The sequence below is a fragment of the Aquarana catesbeiana genome, linkage group LG07, assembly GCF_042186555.1.
Source record: "Aquarana catesbeiana isolate 2022-GZ linkage group LG07, ASM4218655v1, whole genome shotgun sequence".
Classification (NCBI taxonomy): Eukaryota; Metazoa; Chordata; class Amphibia; order Anura; family Ranidae; genus Aquarana; species Aquarana catesbeiana.
In genome coordinates, this window is record NC_133330.1 from 30,964,134 (window position 1) to 30,988,343 (window position 24,210).

General features: G+C 43.5%; 1 protein-coding gene across 1 annotated transcript in view; it reads right to left on the reverse strand.

The window, feature by feature from the left end:
* ABTB1 (ankyrin repeat and BTB domain containing 1) overlaps positions 1–24,210 on the reverse strand; it is a 71,747-nt gene that overhangs the window by 23,127 nt on the left and 24,410 nt on the right. The window contains exons 5-8 of the mRNA XM_073591907.1: positions 22,991–23,150; positions 14,883–14,928; positions 12,842–12,958; positions 7,933–8,048 (exon numbers count right to left, since the gene is read on the reverse strand). Coding sequence (XP_073448008.1) covers positions 7,933–8,048; positions 12,842–12,958; positions 14,883–14,928; positions 22,991–23,150 — 439 coding nt within the window. The remainder of the gene's footprint in view (positions 1–7,932; positions 8,049–12,841; positions 12,959–14,882; positions 14,929–22,990; positions 23,151–24,210) is intronic.

Genomic DNA, 24,210 nt, shown 5'->3' on the forward strand with positions numbered 1-24,210 from the left:
AAAAAGACTGTTTGTTCCTGTCTTCTCTGATCCTCCCCCTCTTTTACTGTCCATAATCCTTTTCCTGATAGTACAGAGCCCTGGCGGCACTCTGCATATGCTCAGTTTGGTGTTTGCTTTTTTTTTGGGAGGGTGCGTGTGATCAGCACAGAGCCAATCAGCACTGTCCAGAGGGTCAGGGGTCATGCAGCCTCATAGGAAAGTCAAAGCAGAATGAAAACTTCTCTTACAAGCTTTAACCAGACACTGATAGAAGTCACAGGCCTGCTATATATATACTGTTGATGAGAAAATGTATTTAGCAGTTTATATTTACTAAAATAATTGCATTTCCATGTTTTGTGTACTGTGGGAGACCAGATATAGTGAATGAAGGCTTCTGGGCTTAGAAACAGTTTTATACACAGTAACATTTATTTGTGTTAGAACTTAGGGGGGGTCCCAGGATAATGTCACACTAACATTGGGTATCAAGAGCAGCCAGTGAAAGATGGACACCGTTATGACACTCCAGCTGCTTAAAAAAAAAAAAAAAAAAAATCTCTGACCAAGTATAATAGGCTTAATCTGAGCACTACACATCCTCATTGACTTACTAGCTGACTGACATCAGCAGGAGCCAATGGTTGCCGCTGCTGTGCGAGCATCTGCTCTCATGCACATCGATGGCTCAAGTATAAGGGGGGAGAGGGGTGCTGCACCCAGAAGGTTTTTTTTACCTTAAAGCGGAGTTCCACCCAAAAGTGGAATCCCCTCCTCTCTGGTGCCACATTTGGCACCTTTTCTGGGGGGGGAGCTGATACTTGTCTTTGACAGGTATCCTGTGCCCACTTCTGGGAATCCGGGCTGTGGCGAATTACCCGGGGCTCCCTCCTCCTTCCCCTGACGCCAGGCCAATAGGAGAGAGGAGTGGGGCCTTGCGCATGCGCAGTAGGGTTTCCCGGCGTGAAGCCATAAAGCTACACTCCCGGGTACCCTTACCGGCAATGGAGGCGGCAGCACACGACAGCTGATGGAAACAGCTGCGGTGCCGACATCGCTGGACTCCAGGACAGGTAAATGTCCTAGTATTAAAAAAAAAAAAAAAGTCAGCAGCTGCAGTATATGTAGCTGATGGCTTTTAATTTTTGCAGAGGTGGGCGGACCTCCACTTTAAGGCATTAAAGGTATATAAACCTTAAGAACCACTTTAATTAGTGTCTATATCCCCAGCTGAAGATTTCACTAACCACCTCTCTTCGAGAAGAGATGGAAAGTCTCCACAATGTTCCATGTATAGACGTTACCCCGAAAATAGAAAAATCTTTACTTTGACTTCAGGTACACTTTTTTTTTTTTTTTCTGGTGGCGGCTTGGGGGGGGGGCTCATTATATAGAGTGTATAATGTCTTAGGACACATTACAGCCCTTGCCGGTATTTTCATATTTTTCTAATTTTACCTTTATAAAAAGTTGCTCCCATGTTCAGTGTTATATAGAAAAGGTTGGATACCCCCAGGTAGGACTTTAAATTGGCAAAACACTAACGAAATATGTAAAAATATATATATTTTATTAATGCAAAAAAGAAAAACTAAGCTAAGAAAAAAACAAAAAAAACCCCACATGATTATTGATAAAACAAACACTGACATATAAACACAAATACACATAACACTATATCTTGCAAATAGAGTATAAAAGTACGTATACAAAGCGATTGGTCTCTAGCATCCGAAAATACTTTCCAGTATCCAACATCCGGGATAAGCTTTTCGGTACCCAACACATTTCAGGTTCAAAGTCCTTTCATCAGGGGGTAATTATATAGGGGGATTTATATTCAAGATATGGTGAATGGCACCGCAATCAAAACACATACAATACTGAAGCAAGAGTAGAATTAGCATTGTCAGTGGATGGTGTATGTGGCGGTTTTGGTTCAACCTACAGACTTGGAGTAATGTAGCCTACAGGAAAGGGTCATATCCCTGGTTCCTCAAGTAGAAGGATATACAGCTAGGATCGAGAGCTTTAAGGCTCAACTATTGGTCTCACAGTACAAATCAATAGACAAAACAATAGAGTCCTGCAGCAGTGGTGAAACTGAATTGAAGTGGTAACTACCGTTCCTTAGGCTGTATAGAGGGGGTCCGTAGAGCACACCATCCACACTAGGCAAAGTCTGGCAGACAGGCCACCTTCTAAAATATCTATACGGCATACAAAATAAAAAAAAAAAAAGCAGCTAAAAGATCTGATTGGACGGCCAATGCATACATGTGAAAACCACAAAAAAGGATTACATAAACAGTGCAGATGCTGCACGCCACCAATACACGATAACCTGCCCTTCCACGAACAACAAAAAATAGAGCTCGCTAAATGGAGAAAATAACAATGAAAACATGTCTTGTGTGCGTGAGCGAGGAGAAAAGCATTCTATGTTCCCAGATATAACAAACCTTATCCCCGCCATTTAGAAGTGACAGGAAAATGGAAGCATTAGGTCTGAAGTGCATTTATAACGATGAACAGCATAATTACCGACAATGCTATTAACTTGTGTGACTTTCCTGAAACGTGACAGAAGTATTATACACACAACAATGCCGCTGTAATCACAAGGGCAATTTAGGGAAAATGGGCTATATTTTTTTTTTCTTTTTTGGATTTTGTATGATTAAAAATAGAAAAAAAAAAAAAAGTGGCTCGTTATATAGAAGCACCGCTTAACAGGTAATTGAGTGGGCTGAATGAGATGTGCAAAGTGCATTCAATTGCTGCAACCGAGTCATCGTTAAACTCATAGGACCTGCACAAACATGAAATCTCCATAGCAGTGTTAGTAACCTGTTTTTTAACTCAAGTAGCAGGGGCATTTATGAGCTGCGCCAGTCCAAACTGCAGTTTTAGGGCGTGGCAGCCCACTTTTATTAAATAAAGGAAAGTTGGGTTTCTTCCACATAACACGAACGAAAATACCAAGCCACCTGGCTTACGTGTTGGCAGCACGTCTGCTTCTCTTACCAATCCTTTGACTGTGTCATTCAGCTCTCTCAGAACACTTGGCTCTCTAGCCTTCAGTTGTAGTGCCCTGCTGCGTAGCCCACCTCTGGCCTAAGGATTGGGGTTCTCCTGACACCCCTGATAGGAGTTGACTTAAATCCCTGAGACCTTCTGGCTTTTGGCTGGGTCCTCTGTCCCCTTGATGAGACCTCTGTCCCTTGGCTGCTGGCCGGGGCCCCCTGACCCCGGGGTGAGACCTTCCGTCTCCCACACTGGAAGCGGTCTCCAAAAATGAGAGCCTTGAGCAATTCTCAGACCTGACTATATAATGTCCCTGCACACCTGTGTAGTGAGCCAGGTTGCAGGCGTCTAGCAAAACCTGGACCCAGGATTGAATGTTCTGATTCAGAACTACCGAATCTGGAGAGATGCTAATTCTGAACCTTACATTAACCCTTAATGAGACTCCTGGGTCACCTTTTCCTATAAACTTATAGCCACAGAGGCTCGCTCTGTCACAAAATATAAATATATTATATATATATATATATATATATATATATATATATTATAATATAATATAATATAATATATCACATTCATTTATTTCTCAGATTATAGGTGTAGGAACTCAACCATGCCCTGCACATACCCCGGGCACCTGCATCCCCCTTCTCCCCATCCTGCACTCAGCGGGAGCCATTTAGGAGACCAGATCTGAGGGAACCAAGCTGTCACTTGTAAACACAGAAGTCTGGCTTCTGTGTTTACAAGTGACAGCTTGGCTTCCACAGAGCGATAGTGGTATGCTGGGAGCAGAGGGCCTGAGCTGGAGGTGGTGGAACTGAGTTCCAGCTGAAAAAAAGAGATAGAGATAGAGATAGATATATATATCTATATCCATCTCTTTTTTTCAGCTGGAACTCAGTTCCACCACCTCCAGCTCAGGCCCTCTGCTCCCTGCATACCACTATCGCTCTGTGGAAGTATATATATATATATATATATATATATATATATATATATATATATATATATATATATATATATATATATATATATATATATATATATATATTTTACACACACACAATATATACTCCACAAGTGACTGACAAGGGCCAGATTTTTTTTTTATGTCTAGATCAGGGGGTCTCCAAATTTTCTAAACAACGAGCGCTTTATGGTCCTTCAGACTTTAGGGAGGCCCGGACTGTGACCATCGAGAGTAGAAAATGTCCTAGCATCGGTTGGAGTAAACAACGTCCCATCTTTGGTGTCGTGCCAGTGACAGGAATTCTACCCCATCGTTGGTGTCAGTGGGAAGAACGAAGCCCCATCAGTGGGACGAATGGTGCCCCATCGTCCGTGGCGGTGGGACGAATGGTGCCCCTTTCTTAGTATCATTATACGGGCTGTACGCACCTGCACACTCAGCCAGCTGGTATTCTAAAAGACCAGGACGCTGGGTTGGAGATTTCGTCCCTCCCAAATTCTTTGAAATCGCCAAACTCCAGAACCCAATCTGGTAAAAATGTAGCTCAACCACAATGCAAAGGTTTGCAACAGCAGCATGTGTATACTCCCATACGGTTGCCTTTGCAGCTTAGGGGGAGAGATGGCAGGTGGTAAAAACAAGGCTCAACCACATGTTTTTTTTACCGACCCCCGATTGCAAGTGAAAACCAAGCACAAATCAAAAAGGTTATCCTGTAAAAAAAACCCTTCTCATTCAACAATAAAATGTTTGAAAAGGAAGTGGGAAAACATAAATACATGAATGCTGAATACAACAGGTTGCTATAAGAAACGCAGTAATTTTTTCCAATATTGATGGTTTACAGGTTTGACCTTCCGCGGGCCAGTCCGTCCACATCAAATGAATACCCAGACCTCCGGATCACCATGGCAAATACATTCTGTTCCCGGAGAAGGAGTTATATTTGGAAGGCGGGAGGGAGAGGGCAGCCGAGACCTGCTAAGACATTAATAGCTCCTGTCAATTCCTTTCATGTGGCGGTAAAATGCCTCTTATTCTGTAATTGCAGAAATCCCAGAGGAATCGACAAATACCGTGTTTCTGTTTCTCGTTTAACCTACAAATGGGATTAAAGGCCATTCTTTAGAGTACGCTGGACACAAATGGCAGACAGCGTGAAATCCAGGCAGAGAACAGGTTCAGGCTGTGTCCTCCGCCTACACGCACAGCCAGACGCTTGTCCATTTACCACAATGTCATCCCTAAGGCTACTTTCTGACTGGGGTGTTAGAGGTAAAGCACCGCTATTTTTAGCGGCGCTTTACCGTTGTTTTTGCGGCCCTTTTTCGGCCACTAGTGGGGCGCTTTTAACCCCCACTAATGGCCGAAAAAGGGCTAAAAGAGCCCGCAAAGCTCCGCTGCAGCAGTGCTTTGCCGGCACTTCAGCAGTGCTCCCTATTGACTTCAATGTGCATGGGCGTTGTAGGAGCGGTGTATACAAAGAGATTCAAAGATGCAGCTTGCAGGACTTTTTTTGGCGTCCTGCCAGCGCACCGCTCCAGTGTGAAAGCACACTGGAGTGAAAGGAGAGGCTGTTTACAGGCGCTATGCAGGCGCCATTTTTAGCGCTATAGCGCCTGTAAAGTGCCTCAGTGTGAAAGCAGCCTAATGCCCCGTACACACGGTCGGACATTGATCGAACATTCCGACAACAAAATCCATGGATTTTTTGCTGACTGATGTTGGCGAAAACTTGTCTTGCATACACACAGTCGCGCAAAGTTGTTGGAAAATCCGATCGTTCTGAACTCGGTGACGTAAAACATGTATGCCGGGACTATAAACGGGGCAGTAGCCAATAGCTTTCGTCTCTTAATTTATTCTGAGCATGCGTGGCACTTTGTGCATCGGATTTGTGTACACACGATCGGAATTTCCGACAACGGATTTTGTTGCCGGAAAATTTTATAGCAAGCTCTCAAACTTTGTGTGTCGGAGATTCCTATGGAAAATGTGTGATGGAGCCTACACACGGTCGGAATTTCCGACAACAAGGTCCTATCACACATTTTCCATCAGAAAATCCTATTGTGTGTACGGGGCATAAGACTCCATGTATTGGTTAACCTTTTCACTGCCACATATCTAGATCTAAAATAGAAAAAAAAAGCGGCATATTGATTGTCTAGTTTCAAGCTGATTGAGGAGCTATTCACACTTGTGCCATGCAGCAACACATGGTAAAACAATGTACCATGCATTAGCACAACATGCCTTCTCTTTCTGCAGTGTGCTGCAAGACCATTCATTATGTGAGAAGATTTTTTACCATGGCTATTTTAGTGATTTTTATAGCATAAATAGAAGTAGAAGCTGAGCTTTCCCTATTCAAATGCTAATGAACTTGTTGGACTGGTTCATGAAGCGCAGGCCAGGAAGTGATGTAGGCAGGAAGTAGGGAGAGGGAAAATGGCCTGGACACAACCAAGAGCTCAAAGACAAAAGCAGCAGCACTAGAAGTGGTCTGGCAGGACTCCAAGAGGCAAGGAGCAGTCCTGGATAAAAGGAAGAAGACTCCATCACCTGGAAGAACCAAGTTAAGTAACTCTTTGGTGTAGGTCAGTCAGGATAGCGTGTGCAAGTTACAGGTATATTTTGTAAATTGTCTTGAATTGCTTTTTCCCTACAATAGTATGTAAAGCAATTTTGTTTAGTAAAGCACGATAATACACTACAGAAGTTTTTAATGCTTTCCTGCTTTTACCATAAAGAACCTTAAATAACAGAAAGCCAAGCAGAAAGGTTAAGTGTCATCCAGGGTTCTCATCCAGGCAGGTTAAAAGGGGCTTCAAATTGCTTGAGGAACCTGGATTTTAGGAGACTGGTAAAACCCAGCGTGAGTCCTGGAGCTCAAAAGGTTTCTTAGAGACTTGAGGAAAAATGAAGTCTTCAATCCTGGGTTCCTGTGTTTAAAATGGAGTAAGGTAGATGCTCTGCATGGGACCCAGAAACTAGTAGAGATCACTAGAGTAGTGATGTCTATACAGTGATTTCCAGCTTTTAGAGCCCTGGTGCCCAACCTATGGCCCTTCTCGGGCGCCGGGTCTCCAGCCATCTCGGGCGCCGGGTCTCCAGCCATCTCGGGCGCCGGGTCTCCAGCCATCTCGGGCGCCGGGTCTCCAGCCATCTCGGGCGCCGGGTCTCCAGCCATCTCGGGCGCCGGGTCTCCAGCCATCTCGGGCGCCGGGTCTCCAGCCATCTCGGGCGCCGGGTCTCCAGCCATCTCGGGCGCCGGGTCTCCAGCCATCTCGGGCGCCGGGTCTCCAGCCATCTCGGGCGCCGGGTCTCCAGCCATCTCGGGCGCCGGGTCTCCAGCCATCTCGGGCGCCGTGTCTCCAGCCATCTCGGGCGCCGTGTCTCCAGCCATCTCGGGCGCCGTGTCTCCAGCCATCTCGGGCGCCGTGTCTCCAGCCATCTCGGGCGCCGTGTCTCCAGCCATCTCGGGCGCCGTGTCTCCAGCCATCTCGGGCGCCGTGTCTCCAGCCATCTCGGGCGCCGTGTCTCCAGCCATCTCGGGCGCCGTGTCTCCAGCCATCTCGGGCACCGTGTCCCCAGCCATCTCGGGCACCGTTTCCCCAGTCTCCGGCCATCTCGGGCACCGTGTATCTTGTGTGTCTGATCTCCATTGAATTTTATGTGCAGCCGCACTCGAGGCCCCCACATCAAGAAAGTTGATCACAACTGTTCTAGAGGGATCCAACAGGTATGGTTACATTGCTCCAAGCTAGTCCAATGTAACGATGTATAAAATATCCATACCTAGAGTTCTTTCTTAGGAATTAGAAAAAAAAAAAAAAAGTTGCTTGCAGTTAAACCGGTCACATAAAATGTGGTGAATGTGGCCATCTACCTGAAGTTCTGCTGGAACAAATACAGGAAGAGTCATAGATCAGAGACACACTCACCCGTAGCTCAGCTGGCACCGCGCAGTCTGCCAACATCGCCAAATCTTCCTGCAGACGTCCGTTCCCAGACGGTTCCACAGTCAGAACTTTAACACACGTTCCCGGCTTGGAAGACACTGCGGAGGGAACACAACTTCACTTAAAATTTTTTATTTAAAATTTTTTGCATGACTCTGATGCATTTTATTCAATTTTATTACAGACACTTATATAGGGACATCAATTTACACAGCTCTTTACACATATTGTACATTCACATCAGTCACTGCCCTCAAGGAGCTTACAATCTAAGGTCCCCAAATCACATTCATACATACACATACTAGGGCCAGTTTAAACAGGAGCCAATTACCTACCAGCAGGTCCTTGGATTGTAGGAGGAAACCCACGCAGGTACAGGGAGAACATGCAAACTCAGTGCATGTAGTGCCGTAGTTAGTATTCGAACCAACGGCACTACCTGTACTGAGTTTATAAACTGACAATATTTTCTAGGGGGGTCCCACTCACTGCAGGCCGTACATGTACAGTGCCTTCAAAAAGTATTCATACCCCTTGAAATTTTCCACATTTTGTCATGTTACAACCAAAAACGTAAAATGTATTTTATTGGGATTTTATGTGACAGACCAACACAACGTGGCACATAATTGTGAAGTGGAAGTTAAATGATAAATGGTTTTAAACATTTTTTACAAAAAAAAAAAAAGTGAAAAAAAAAAATTTTATGATTAAGGCACGATGGCTAAAATGCGTAAAAGTATCTATGCTTTACTTAACTTGTAGCCAAAAACTTTATTGCATTTGGATGATACCAGGTTGCCGTCTGGATTCCATTTTGGGTTTGGATTACAAAATGTCTGACATAAATCAGCCCCTGTTGCAGCCTTTCACCCTGTGACTTGCTACAAAAGTTACAAGGTCTGTCTGTTTACTGGGGGAGTGGAGACTGAGGAAATGCTACCTTCTGTCTGCAGCAGATGGCAACATCATTTCAGCCTAGGTCACTTTTCCAAAAGCAAGCGGGTACGAAGCATTGGACTAAGATTCAAGATGGTTGGTTAGGCTTAATATGACTAAACACTGGTAGCTCTACCACAAAAACGTGGTCCCCTGAAGGGCCAAGGCCTCCACTAAGAAATTCAAGTAAATATGAAAGAAGAAAGAAGATAGAAGATAGAAGATAGAAGGGAAGGAAGGAGCACCAGCCACTCATTTTAAAAAGAGCCCATAAAACATTTAATACTACTTAAAAAACGTAGACCACAGGAGGATCAACAGTGCCCAACGTGTTTGGGGTCAGACAATCCCCCTTCATCAGGGCTGGAAAAAACAAAAAACAAAAACAGGGTTTCCTATGGACTGGGGGGTCTCTAAACTTTCTAAACAAAAAGGGACAGTTTACCGTCCTTCAGACTCTATGGGGGCCAGACTGTGGTCACCAGGAATAGAAAATGTCCCAGCATCATTTGGAGTAAACAATGCCCCATCTTTGTTGTCGTTGGTAGGAATTGTGTCCCATCATTGGTATCATTGGGAGGAATTGTGCCCCATTGTTGGTAGGAATTGTGCCCCATCATTGGTATCATTGGTAGGAATTGTGTCCCATCATTGGTATCATTGGGAGGAATTTTGCCCCATTGTTGGTAAGAATTGTGCCCCATCATTGGTAGGAATTGTGTCCCATTGTTGGCGTCATTGGTAGGAATTGTGTCCCATCGTCAGTATCATTGTGCCCCGTAGCTGGTGTTATTTTGTAGAAATTGTGCCCCATTGCTGGTATCTTTAAGGGGAATTGTGCCCCATCGTTGTCCTCATTGGGCCCCATTGATGGTGTCGTTGTGAGGAATTGTGCATCATTGCTGGTGTCAGTGAATGAAATAGTGCCCCAAGGACCAGATAAAAGGCCACATCCAGTCCCCAGGCTGCAGTTTGGAGACCACTGCTATAGACTCATTACAAAGTCTCCAGGGTAATGTCCTAAAAAAATTGTGCATTATTTTTCCTAGCACACATAGATAGCGATTTTCAGTGCTCTTTTAGGCCAATTACGGTTATTGTGGCTGAGTGGTGACAGGTAAAATTAGGTTCTCTGAAGGCGTCTGATCATTACATAAATATTCTAAGTACCCCATCATCTAATCTGTACCTCAGTTCTGTTATCCAATTAATGCAATCTCTCTGGGAAAGACCCTTTGCTGCTGTGAAGAATATATATATATATATATATATATATATATATATAAATATAAAAATATTATAATATTATAATATATATATATATAAATATTATAATATATATATATATATATAAATATTATAATATATATAAATATTATAATATATATATATATATATATATATATATATATATATATATATATATATATATATATATATATATATATATATATATATATATATATATATATATATATATATATATATATATATATATATATACACACACACACACACACACACACACCCCCCTACACGTCCCTGGTACAGAATACTCTCCTTGGGCCTTCTTGGGCCTTTAGAGTCCTATGGGTCCTATGGGATGCTCATTCAGTTATTTTCCAATCCCTGATGAAGGGGGATAGTCTGGCTCCCGAAATGTGTTTGGCTACCTTTTACCTTCTGCTAGTCTAAATTTTATCAGCAATAAAGATTTGTAAACTCTGGCTGGTGATCTTTTTTGGTCAATTTTATAAAGCGCTCAAGAATGACTTAAATTAGAACTAAAGAGCATAGAGTGGAGACAGATAAGAACCTCTGTCAGGTTCATATTGCTGTCCGTGTCCCCATTAGGAAGATTGGCCCTCTCAGTTTGTCCTGTTTACTATCATCAGGGAAAGAAAACCCCAAATTCTGGGCTGTCGCCAGAACAGGAATAGAGGGGAAATCTTCCAATGGGGACATTAGTTCTGGTGACAACCAGTGATTCTCTCACTTCTGTTTGTGGCTATTTGACAAGAAAAATAAAATAAGAAGTTTTGCCTTTAGTACTCCGGCCACATCATCTTTTTACCCATGTCCTTGTTGCTGATCTACTACTTTCACCAAGTTTGCCATCCATGTTCTTCTGAGCTCTGTAGTCCCTCTGTAAGAGGCTGCTGAACTTGCTGAAAAACTGTTATTGTCTGCTGACATCCTGTTTGTAAGACCGCTGGCTGCTATCTCTCTCCTGATCTCAGCCAGCGGTCTGACACACCCCCTTGTAGTCCTCTGAAAAGGAGCAGGGGGGGATGCAGACACGTTGTGGGCGGAGGGGGGTCTCACAGCTCCCGGTCTGTGCTGCCCATGGGAGGAGGTGTCCTCCTCTCTCCTCCTCTTTACCAGCAATCTGCCCCTCCACTGTCCCTGCCGCACCCCCCCCCCCACATCTCTTTGCAGTGAGGGGGTCATTATTAGAAATCAGTTGTATGACACAGCAGGGATGTCTCGCAGTGTCAGGTATAGTATATCAGAACACCGAGCGCTGAGCTCCGCCTCCCTCTGGTATTGGCACAGTGCACTGTCAATCACAATACCGACGGGACATCAGCATACGGTGTTCTCATATACAATACCTGACACCGCGGGAGATCCCCGCTGTGTCATACAACTGATTTCTAATAACCCCCGCTCTGCACTGGTGGGACAGACATGCAGCACTGGTGGTCTCTGGCATTCGGCCAGTCATCCAGCCTGACTGACTGGCTGCAGAATGAGGGGTGCGATTTATGTTGAAGTGGGCGAGTTCACATTTACATGTACAATCCTCATGTACCTCCCACATTCACTACCAACCCAAAGATTCTTGGGAAATGTAGGCTGATTACATTTAGAGAGAAGAGGATATGATGCAATCCCTGTTCTAAGAGATCCTCCCTACAAACACTGTAGCTACTGACTTAATAAGCACACTAAGGCCCCTTTCACACTGGGGCGGTGGGGGCGTCGGCGGCAAAACAGCGCTATTTTTAGCGCTGTTTTACCGTCGTTTTTGCGGCGGTATTCAGCCGCTAGCGGTGCGGTTTTAACCCCCGCTGGCGGCCGAAAAAGGGTTAAAACCACTCGCATAGCGCTGCTATAGCTGCGGTATAGCCGCGCTGCCCCATTGATTTCAATGGGCAGGAGCGTTTTAGGAGCGGTGAATACACCGCTCCAAAGATGCGGCTTGCAGGAGTTTTTTTCTTCTCCTGCCAGCGCACCGCTTCAGTGTGAAAGCCCTCGGGCTTTCACACTGAACGAACAGCAGCGGCTGTTTTGGGTCGGTTTGCAGGTGGTATTTTTAGAGCAATAATGCCTGCAAACCACCCCAGTGTGAAAGGGGTCTTACTGTACAGGGTGCCCGCGATGTCGGCCGCCCGAGGCCGATATGTCCATCGGATCGGGTGCAGGCGCTGCCATCCGAACTAAGGGTAACAGGCAGTGGAGCCTTGCGGCTTCACTGCCCGTTTCCTGTTGCAAGGCGCTTTGTGAATGGCCGGCTGTGTTCTGGGACACACACGGGTCCCAGAAGACAGCGTGCCCCATTCCCAAGAAGACAACGTGAGGAGAAGAATGAAGACTACCGTGGAATAGGACGATCTGCCTAGCAATAGCCATTTCTGGTAAGTAAAAAATATATTTTTTTTTTTCACATTTTTAGGAGCCTTTTTATGTAATTTTTTTTTTTTTAGGGTGGACCTCCGCTTTAAATGGTAAGAAAATTTCACAAATGTAATAACTGTTTAGTGTTGGGGGGTGTACTAATTGGGGATTTTTTGAAAATCCCAGAGCTCTGCTTTAAAGTCATACTATATATTATACCATTTCATGTGTTTATTCATACTACTACTAGGTATTCGTGCTTTTCAAATGCAGATATTAAGACATGCAAAGACAAGGCTGGGCCTTCTATAGTCTGGAATAAACCTACCAAATTCATAGACCTTTTTACATTTCTCCTCCAGCTCCTCGATGAGGTCCTGTAGCCGACATTGCTTAGCCAACCTTTTGCAATCCTCCACGTGCTCCACGTTGATGTCCATGCGCCCTGAACACACAGTAACAGAGAAACACTAAGAAGCAGCGCCACCTCTAGGCATCGCTAAACACCACACCCAACAATTGCAATGCTACATTAAAAAATATTTATAAACAGTTCCTGCCCGGCCAATAGCAAAAATGGATGGCCGGGCGGTGGTTTTGTTATCCTGACTGGATGTCATATGTCAGGATGCACGATCTGTCACCGGCCGTGTCCACGACCGATCAGACTACCGGCTCACTGCTGGTACCATGCGACCGCCGTGATCAAATCAGTTCCTTTCATGCCATCCGTTGGATACAACTGTGTTGCTAGCTCTGATTGGTCAGTGTAATCACATGGTACAGACAGGGCCAATCACAGCTCATCTGTACCATGCGATTAGCTCTGGCCAATCACAGCTAATCAAAACAAAACAGACTGAATTAATCAGTTTCATTCACTAAAATGCTTGCTTATAGCACTGTAATGCACTGCTATAAAACAATGTGTAAAAATATATATATATATACACACACACACACACACACACACATATATATACACACACACACACACATACTTTTTTTAGTACGGTCACCAATCGGTGTCCCCAGATTACTGTCACACACGTTATATAATGCTGGTGACAGTATGTTTAAAAAAATAAATAAATAAATAATTTTTTAGTTTTCCAAAAAAAAAAAAAAAAAAAAAAAAAATCAACTTCTAAAAACTCACCATGCCTCATACTAGATACCTTGGACTGTCTACTTTACAAAAAGGGGTCATTTGGGGGTTACTTGTACTGTCCTGACGTTTTTGGCCTCAAGAAATGACAAAGGCCGTCAGTACATCAGGACTGATCAATTTTGAGATGTATACCATAGTTTGTGGACTCTATAAACTTTCCTACAGACTAAATAGTATACCCAGATTTGGGCTATTTTCACAAAAGAAATGTAGCAGAATACACTGACCTAAATTTATGCAGAACACAAATTTTTTATAAACCGAAACAAAAGAAAAACAAAGTCTTTGTTTATTTCGTAAAAAAAATATAAAAAACCCAGTGGCGATTAAATAACACTAAAAAGGAAAGCTCTATTTGTGTGAACAAAATGATAAAAATGTCATTTGGGTAGAGTGTTGCATTTTCATTCAAAGTGCCACAGTGCTGAAAACTGAAAATGATCCTGGGCAGGAAGAGGGTAAAAGTATCCGGTATTGAAGTGCACAGAAGGTTTTTCACCTTAATGCATAGAATGCATTAAAGGTGAAAAACCTTAAGGCTCGATTCACACCTATGCATGTTGCTTTTGAGCGTTTTTGGAGTTTTTTTTGTGATGCTTGCCACGTTTTTGAGCAGCGTTTTTGTAGCATTTTTGCGGCGTTTTGCGTTTTTTTAAACTTAAAAAAAAAGCCAAAAACGCATAAAAAACGCTGTAAAAATGCTGCACTTGCGTTTTTGATGCTGGTCCATTGATTTCTTTTACATGCAAAACGCTGCATTTTGCATGAAAAAAAGTCCCTGATGCTTTCCAAAAATGCAGAGGTACAAAAAGGCATTGATGTGTGAACATGTTCCATAGGAACCCATGTTAAAAATTTCCCATGCATTTCTGCAAAATGCATCAAAAAACGCGCTAGTGTGAATGGTGAATGGAGCCTTAGGCTTTACAACCACTTTAAAGTGCATGTGCACTTTTGCAGCCAAATAACACTTTGTTTTAGATTTGTTACATGTTCCTACTCACTGAGCAGAATTTAAAAAAATTTTTTTTTTTTTTTTTTTTTACTTGCTGAAAAATTCTATTTAGTTTTCCCCTTTTATGCAATGTAAAAAAAAAATAAAAAAGGGGGGGGGGGCAATGCAATTTCTTTCGCAAAGGAGCAGCGGGGCAGTGTGCCAGGGGAGTTACGTCCATCAAGAATACTTTTGATCACCTACCTGTGTACAGGTACTGAAGAATGGAGCCAAAAGCTGCTGGATTGATCTGGAAGAAGAAAAGACATTTTAAAATTCATTGAAGTGCCACCTACTTCTTGCCCGTTTCCCAGTACTGAATATTGGGCACTTATAACACTTTATATGTACGATAGAAGCTGCCATCAGCTTTCAGGAACCTTGAATGCTGCCAGGGGACACAGAACAGGGAGCATTTTCTATAAGAAAACAGGTAAAAGCGACATTTATAAATTTTATGATCTGTTTGTACCATAAAGCAAAGTGGTCAGCTATTTAAATGTAAAGCCTTGTGCTGGAGCAGGCACCACAAAGTGTGTTGTCTTCATTATAACACACTGTACACCTGATTTTTTTTTTTTCTCTGGGGGAAATTTATGAAAACTGGTGCATGCAAAATCTGGTGCAGCTGTGTATAGTATCCAATCAGCTTCTAGGTTGTATTGTTAACCACTTCCCTACCAGCCTACTGCAGAATGACGTCCGCAAGGTGGCTCAGCTATCCTGAGTGTCATATGCTGTCCAGTTGGATGAGCCGCTCGTGTGCGCCCTCCAGGGGCTCACAGAGCGGCGATCGGTGGTGTGTCGCTCTGACACACCGCATCTCCAACCTTGGTGAAGAGCTTATGACGTAGGCTCTTTACCACGTGATCAGCTGTGTCCGATCACAGCGGTAACCAGGAAGTGCCAGTAATCGGCTATCCTCAGTTCGCGCCGACAAGGCACGAGCAGAGGATAGCCGATCGGCGGCTCTCCTGACGGGGGGGGGGGGTGTGAGCTGATAATCAGCGCATCAGAGGTGCCCATCACAGCTGCCAATCAGTGCCCATCAAAAATGTCTGTCAGTGCTTCTTATCAGTGCCATCTTTTAGTAAGCAAAGGATTGCCGCTCCAATCTCTCAAATCCGTAACAAGACACCCGCCCTAATAGAACTGACAGGTGCCGGCTCTGCACAAGCTTGAAGAAAGAAAAAGATCCTGGACGGCCGCACACCATAGAAGGCATCTTTATTGATATGAAGAAATAAAATCCAAATGCAGTCACCTCATGTACAGGGAGGAACAGGAAAAATAGCTAACATGCTTCACACCCAATCATGGCGCTAATTCATGAAAAAATATGAATAAGCGCCATGATGGGGCGTGAAGCATGTTAGCTATTTTTCCTGTTCCTCCCTGTACATGAGGTGACTGCATTTGGATTTTATTTCTTCATATCAATAAAGATGCCTTCTATGGTGTACAGCCGTCCAGGATCTGCCATCTTTTAGTGCCACCTATCAGTGCTGCATATCAGTGCCACCTATCAGTGCCCATCGGTGCTGCATATATTTGTGCCTCCTCATCAGTGCCCGTCAGTGAAGGTGAAAACAAAATTTTATAACAAACAAAAAGAAACTTTTTTGTTCGGTTTAGCAAAAAATAAAAAACCCAGTGGTGATTAAATACCACCAAAAGAAAGCTCTATTTGTATGTGTGTGTGTGTGGGGGGGGGGGAATTCTAAAAAATTTTAATTTGGATACAGTGTTGCATGATCGCGCAATTGTCATTCAAAAGTGCGACAGCGCTGAAAGCTGGAAATTGACCTGGGCAGGAAGGGGCTAAAAGTGCCTGGTATTGAAGTGGTTAAAGCTTAAAAAGTGTTACTAAACCCACAAAAGCAAAATCAGTCTGTATATGCAGTAAAGCATGCTTGTTATACTCACTGTAGAACCTAAGGGGTTAATCCTCTGCATTGTGTAAAAAGGCTGCTTGATCCTGTCTTCTCTGATCCTCCCCTTCTTGCCTTGCCCCAAAACATGTCAGGAGAAGACAGAGTTACTGGAGTCAGGCTGCACATGCTCAGTTTGTGTGTATTGCTAGAGTTTTTTTTTTCTTGGAAGGGTGCATATAATCAGCACAGGGCCAATCAGCACTGTCCAGACAGAGGGTCAAGGGTCATGCAGCCTCAGGAAATAGTCAGGGTAGAATGAAAACTCCTACAAGCTGTAACCAGACACCAACAGAAGGCACAAGACTGCTAAATACTGCTGATGAGAAAAAGGTATTTAGCAGTTTATATTGACTAAAATAATTGCATTTCCATTGCGATGGCCATAGAGCCGATGGCGTTTTTCATGCGTTCCTCCCCCTTAGTCAGCGGTATACCGATTTCTCTGGTTCTGTCCAGGAGAAAATATCCCTCTACGTGGACGATACCCTGCTGTGCCTTAGGAACACCTCAAATTCACTGGGGGCTGCCCTATCACTTAACACCTTTGGTAGACTCTTCCGACATATGCATTAACTGGGGAAAATCTATTATCTTCGCGTTGCACTCCTTGGAGGCTTCGATACCAGTGGATACTCCTCTACAACGGGTTTCACAATTTAGGAGTAGTGATTCATAGGGACCTAGCACAGTTCATCCCTCTCAACCTGACCCCGGTGATGTCCCTCCTAACTCAAAAATGCGCTGCTTGGAAAACACTGACCCTTACCCCAGTTGGGCAGGTCAACTTTGTTAAAATGTCTGTGCTGGCTACATTTTTGTATATCTTTAGACAGATCCCGGTACATATTCCGAACGCGTTCTTTAAAAAAAACTGGACAGCTTGATTATCTTTTATTTGGAATGGTAGCATCCCTAGAATAGCCAAATTCACTCTGCAACTGCCTATCACCTTGGGAGGCCTCGCCCTACCCTGCTTTCTCAAATACTATTGGGCTGCTGTCCATGTCACACCCAAATGGGGGTTGTGGGAAGAGCCGACCAACCCCGCGTCCACATTGGAGGCGCGGTGTTGCTTGGGTCCTAGTCTGAATTGCGGAATCGAATACGTTGTGGGCCTAGGTCCAACCCAAATATTACTCCCTCGATGCGGACCACTCTAAGGGTTTGGGAAATTGTTCGGGCCAAGGTCCAGAAGCCCAACGGTTGGTTCCCCCCCCCCCCCCCCCGCATTCCACTGTGGGGGAATCCGCGGTTGCCGCATTTCCAATCTATTCTGGATCCTGTGCTGTGGGCCCGCTTTGAAATTAGGACGTTGGCAAACAGTGTTCCCTGATGGCTTACTCACATTTGATGACTTAAAACAGCAACGAGGGCTACCTAATCACATGTTCTTTAGGTATTTGCAGCTCCGCCATGCTTTTCTGTCCTAGTTCCCTCTATCCCTTGTGCTGGAGAACACTGGTGTCGAACAGTTACTGAGTGCAGTGGATGAAACTAAACCCCTGTCCACTCTATACTCTGTCCTGGTGGGACTGGACACTCCTAAATTTTCACAGCTGTTCTCGGTGTGGCAGGCAGATATACCCACACTGGCAGATGATGACTGGGAAGAGGGCATTCGGCAATACCTCTCTCTGGTGATCTCCGCCAGAGACAGATTCACAGTTTTTGCATAGGGCATATTTTTCTCCACAGCGACTAGCTAGAATATACCCCAATAGAAGCTCGATCTGTCCCAAAATGTGCCTCAGAGGAGGGTTCTTTTGATGTTGTTTGGCCCTGTCAGCACATACAAAAACTTTTTGGAAGAAAGTTGTCAATGTCATTAATTCTGTAAGTAAACCAAAAGTACCCTATGACCCGATACCATTGTTACTTGGTATAGTCGACACATTGGAAGCCCCCCAATCCAAGAAACTATTTGTTTTCTATGCAGCCTTCTATGCCAGGAGGGCAATTTTGCTACAATGGAAGGGACCCTCCTCTCCGATACAGCAGTGGAGAACCCTAATAAATGCGGGCCTGCCATTGTACAAGCTGACCTATCTGGGTCGCAATTGCCCCCCCAAAAAAATTTGATAAGGTCTGGAAGACCTGGGTTTAGGAGGAGCAGCTTCCCCCCTGGAGAGTAGGGATTGGAGCCAAAAGACCACCACCCATGCACTGTGTTAAATAAAGATGAAAGAGTTCCTGGATAGCCGCACGCTAAAGAAAAAAATGTCTTTATTGTAAATAGTAAAAAATCCAGAATCCAGAATACAGTCATATGAGAAAGAACATGAGGGGGTGCTGATCGCTAACGCGTTTCACATAGTTGGATGCTTACTCATAGCTATGAGTAAGCATCCAACTATGTGAAACGCGTTAGCGATCAGCACCCCCTCATGTTCTTTCTCATATGACTGTATTCTGGATTTTTTACTATTTACAATAAAGACGTTTTTTTCTTCAAAGTGCGGCTATCCAGGAACAATGCCATCTTCATTCATCTCGTGCAAAGCCAGCATCTGGAGTAGTTCTCACTAGGGCAGGAGCAGTCTTCTTAAAGGTTTAGAAGCGTTGTGAGCGGCATCTCCTCTCTTTTCGTCTACACTATGTTAAATACTATTCACTTACACGACTGTACACCATAGGTTATTTACAACCAAAGTTCTTGCTGGTTTTCTTTGTGCCCTGGTAGTGATTCCCCCCCCCCCCCCCCCCAACCCTATTGCTTGATACCCATCTGCCCAATTCTAGGCAAATGATGACCCTTCAGAAGATGGGAATCCATACACTCTCCTCATTTAAAATTATATATATATATTATATATATATATATATATATATATATATATATATATATATATATTTATTACACACACACACACACACACACACAGCTACAACTTTCTGAAGCTATAGGATGTATTATACATTAAAAGCCTAACTCCACCTTTCCTTTATATAGTGTGCGCTTGTCTCAATCCAGAGCACCAAGTGTCATTTCTGTCTGCTGCCTCATTCCTCTATCAGCATGAGTTACTTCTGACAACCTTTCCTGACACCAAGAGAGAAAAAGAGAGATTCACACAGCCTGCAATTGACATTCTTTGACAGTCCCAGCTCTGTTCCTGTGTGAAAGGGGGGGGGGTGAGTGTCCCTTCCCTCCAATCAGAATTCAGAGCTTTCCTTACTGAGCATCTTCAGCTCTCCGCCCCCTGCTTTCTGAAAGCTCAGTCAAGCTTTATAAATTCTGGAATTTGAGTGAAGACTGTAAAAAAAAAAAAAAAAAAAAAAAAAAAAAAAATCAGGTACAATGTATGAAGGAGAATTTGTTTCATCTCGGTGTATCACCTGAGGCCAGTCACTTCACTGAGTTTACAGCCACTTTAAATAGCTGGATTGGGCCAACTGACTCAAATGAATGAGCACTCAGCCATTCAAAGGAAGCTTTGTATTTTTTGCAGATAAATACAAGGCTTCCTCATACTGGCTTAGGAGGAAATTTTGAGGTCATCCACCCACCTCTCCATCTCAGCCACAGGAAACCTTGTATTCATTGGTTAAAAAAAAAAAAAAAAAAAAAAAAAAAAAAAAAAGGGAAGAAAGAAGGGGGGGGGGGGGCGCGGCTTCCTGCGAATGGCCAAGCAGCGAAACTAAATTTAGTTCCAGCAGCAGATGGGAAATCCCTATACCACTGCAGAAACACAGGAGCTGTATACTGTATGTAGCCGATGCTGCATAGAGTGTTGACAGTAGGTGCATCTATTAGTAAAGGAAATAGCTAATCTGGGCCAGCTTGGCCAAAACTAACTATTTACAAGTGAAAGCAGACAGAGTTAATCAGACCTTTGACCCTTCTATTAAAAAAAATAAAATAAAATTAAAAAAAAAAAAAGTCAACCCACAACAAGCTCTTCTGCAAAATAACCAAATAGTGTAGGGTGACATCTACTGACCATCAAACAGTATTGCACAGCTAAAAAATATTCTGCTGCTGTTGAGGTGCACCGAATTGAAATTTTGGTGCCAAAACTGAAAATTCAGTATGCACTTGGCCAAAACAAATTTTATATTATACATAAAATTGTATTATTAGATTCGACATATTAATATCATGTATTTAAATGAATATGAATTTGTCAGCCACTATCGGCACCTTTAGCGCAAGAAAAGTTCAAGTAAACTTCATCCCTTTAAAAGTTCTAAAGTGGGTATATGGAGGCTTTGGGACTTTAAATGAAGCACGTGACACATAGCTGGTAAAGTGGTCAAATGCATGATGGCACATTTAGTCTTACATATATACAGATGTCATATTACCATTATAAATTTATATACACAAATACAATTGTGCTAAAACGTTTACATACCCTGGCAGAATTTATTGGCCATTTTTCAGAGAATATGAATAACACAAAGTTTTCTTTCACTCATGGTTAGTGTTTGGCTGAAGCCATTTATTATCAATCAACTGTGTTTACTCTTTTTAAATCATAATGGCAACAGAAACTACCCAAATGACCCTGATCAAAAGTTTACATACCCCAGTTCTTAATACCGTGTATTGTCCCCTTTAACATCAATGACAGCTTGAAGTCTTTTGTGGTATTTGTGGATGAGGCTCTTTATCTTCTCAGATGGTAAAGCTGCTGCCCATTCCTCTTGGCAAAAAGCCTCCAGTTCCTGTAAATTCTTGGGCTGTCTTGCATGAACGGCACGTTTGAGATCTCCCCAGAGTGGCTCAATGATATTGAGGTCAGGAGTCTGAGATGGCCACTCCAGAACCTTCACTTTATTCTGCTGTAGCCAATGACAGGTCGACTTGGCCTTGTGTTTTGGATCATTGTCATGTTGGAATGTCCAAGTACGTCCCATGCGCAGCTTCCTGGCTGAGGAATGCAAATGCTCCGCCGGTATTTTTTGATAACATACTGCATTCATCTTGCCATCAATTTTGACCAAATTTCCTGTGCCTTTGTAGCTCACACATCCCCAAAACATCAGCGATCCACCTCCGTGTTTCACAGTAGGAATGGTGTACCTTTCATCATAGGCCTTGTTGACTCCTCTCCAAATTTAGCGTTTATGGTTGTGACCAAAAAGCTAAATTTTGGTCTCATCACTCCAAATGACTTTGTGCCAGAAGGTTTGAGGCTTGTCTCTGTGCTGTTTGGTGTATTGTAAGCGGATAATTTGTGGCATTAGCATAATAATGGCTTTCTTCTGGAAACTCGACCATGCAGCCCCTCTTTCTTCAAGTGCCTCCTTATTGTGCATCTTGAAACAGCCACACCACATGTTTTTAGAGAGTCCTGTATTTCACCTGAAGTTATTTGTGGGTTTTTCTTTGCATTCCAAACAATTTTCCTGGCAGTTGTGGCTGAAATTTTAGTTGGTCTACCTGACCGTGGCTTGGTTTCAACAGAACACCTTCTTGATAAGAGTTTGAACACTGCTGATTGGCATTCTCAATTCCTTGGATATCTTTGTATATCCCTTTCCTGTTTTATACAGTTCAACTACCTTTTCCTGCAGATCCTTTGACAATTCCTTTGCTTTCCCCATGACTCAGAATCCAGAAACGTCAGTGCAGCACTGGATGAAAGATGCAAGGGTCTGTCAGGAGTCCAGAAACTCATTGACCTTTTATACACACACACTAATTACAAGCAAACAGATCACAGGTGAGGATGGTTACCTTTAATAGCCATTTAAACCCCTTTGTGTCAACTTGTGTGCATGTTATCAGGCCAAATAACCAGGGTATGTAAACTTTTCTGTTGTGGTTATGATTTAAAAAGAGTAAACACAGTTGATTGATAATAAATGGCTTCAGCCAAACACTAACCATGAGTGAAAGAAATGTTTTTGTGCTATCAATGATATCCTTTGAAAAATGGCCAAGAAATCAAATTCTGCCAGGGTATGTAAACTTATGAGCACAACTCTCTCTCTCTCTATTCTATCTATCTATAGCAGAAAGTTCATAATAATCTAAACTGTAAATGCATGATTATAATGCATCTAAAAATTCTATGTAGGTCTTCACACTGGTTTGTTGCGCTTCCGCTGTGGTGTTAGAAATCTTGTTTGCTGCATTCTTGGTCCCCTAATAAAAAACACACCTGAGTTATGTTTTTGCAATGGTTTTTGAGTCACATGACCTTTGAAAAACACACCATATGTACAAAAAAGGGGCGCAGTAAATCGCGTTTGACACCATTGACACCTTTTTTCTCTATCGGCAAAATGCCGAAAACACCGATATGTTTGTCGTCGAAATTTCGGTGAATCCCTATTACTGCTGTCAATAATACAAATCATAATGCTACAAACAAGCACACACATAGGTTTTGCTTTTTACTTTTTTTTTTTTTTGACTTTCTTTCTTACCAGCGGATGTTTGAGAGCAATCATATTCTTCCCCTTCCACTTAGTTTCGAACATTTCAGCAAAATATGGACTTCGAGCACCGAGGACGCAGCGGTGAGCACAGAATGACATCCCGTGCACCAGGAACACAGTGTCACTGTAGGGGCCTTGCTCAAGGAGCCTGAAGAAGCAAAGAGAGGAAAACCCCGATCTGGATTATAAATTTAATACCTTTAAGCTGGGTTCACACTAGTGCGAATTGGAAGCGGGATTCCTTGCATCCAATTCGCAATAGCAGGAGATTGTGACCGGCTCTCTATGGAGCTGGTTCACATATCTCTGCAGCGGTTGCGATTTGCACAGGAACGCTGTGCATCTTCTGGTCCGTTTTAGATCCAAATTCACCTGAAATGGTGAACAAGGACACATTGGACCCCTGCTGTGAGCCGCTGCTTGCTCATATGTGAACCCAGCCTTACTGTTTAATGCAGAATGTCGCAAAAAAGCGCGCACACACACACACAATCTAGAATCACAGAGTTCCTGGGAAAGGGACTGGAGGGGATCAGTGCACTACAGTTATAGCAAGATGAAAAAACTGAACTCTTGAGCAGATGTTCTGTGCTGCCTAAACGCATTTCAAGGTTTCATTTATATTTAAAGTCTGAAGTTCACTTTCAGCAACATTTTCCAAAAAGTTCCCTATGCAGTTCCATTTCCCCAAATCATTACATACCAGCACTCCTCCTTTTTCAATTGCCCCACCTGCTCCATTTACACATGCAGTTGTGGCAGAAGGAGTCTTCCCTGCAAAACACTACTGAACCCATCTGATCCCCCTCCATCCTGCATAACGCTGCAATTGTGCGCCCCCTAGTGGCTGCTCCAGGCCTTTCAATCTATGTGCAGTGCACTCTCTCCTGGGCTTATCTGCTGCAGCTAGAGAAGGAAAGAAAGCACTGTGCATGCAGCAGTTTGCACAGCCCAAGTTGGATGTTGGGGGGGGGGGGGGGGGGGGGGCATGAAATGATAGCATCCAGCCCAAACTAAGTCTGGGTCCACACTAGTGTGAATTGGATGTGGGTTTCTCTGCATCCAATTGGAATGACAGGAGATTGTTACTGGCTCTCAATGGAGCCGGTTCACACATCTCCGTGGCGGCTGCGAATCGCACAAGGGTCCTTGTGCATCTTTGGCTCAGTTTCAGGTCCGAATTCAGGCAAAAATTTGGGCCCGACTCC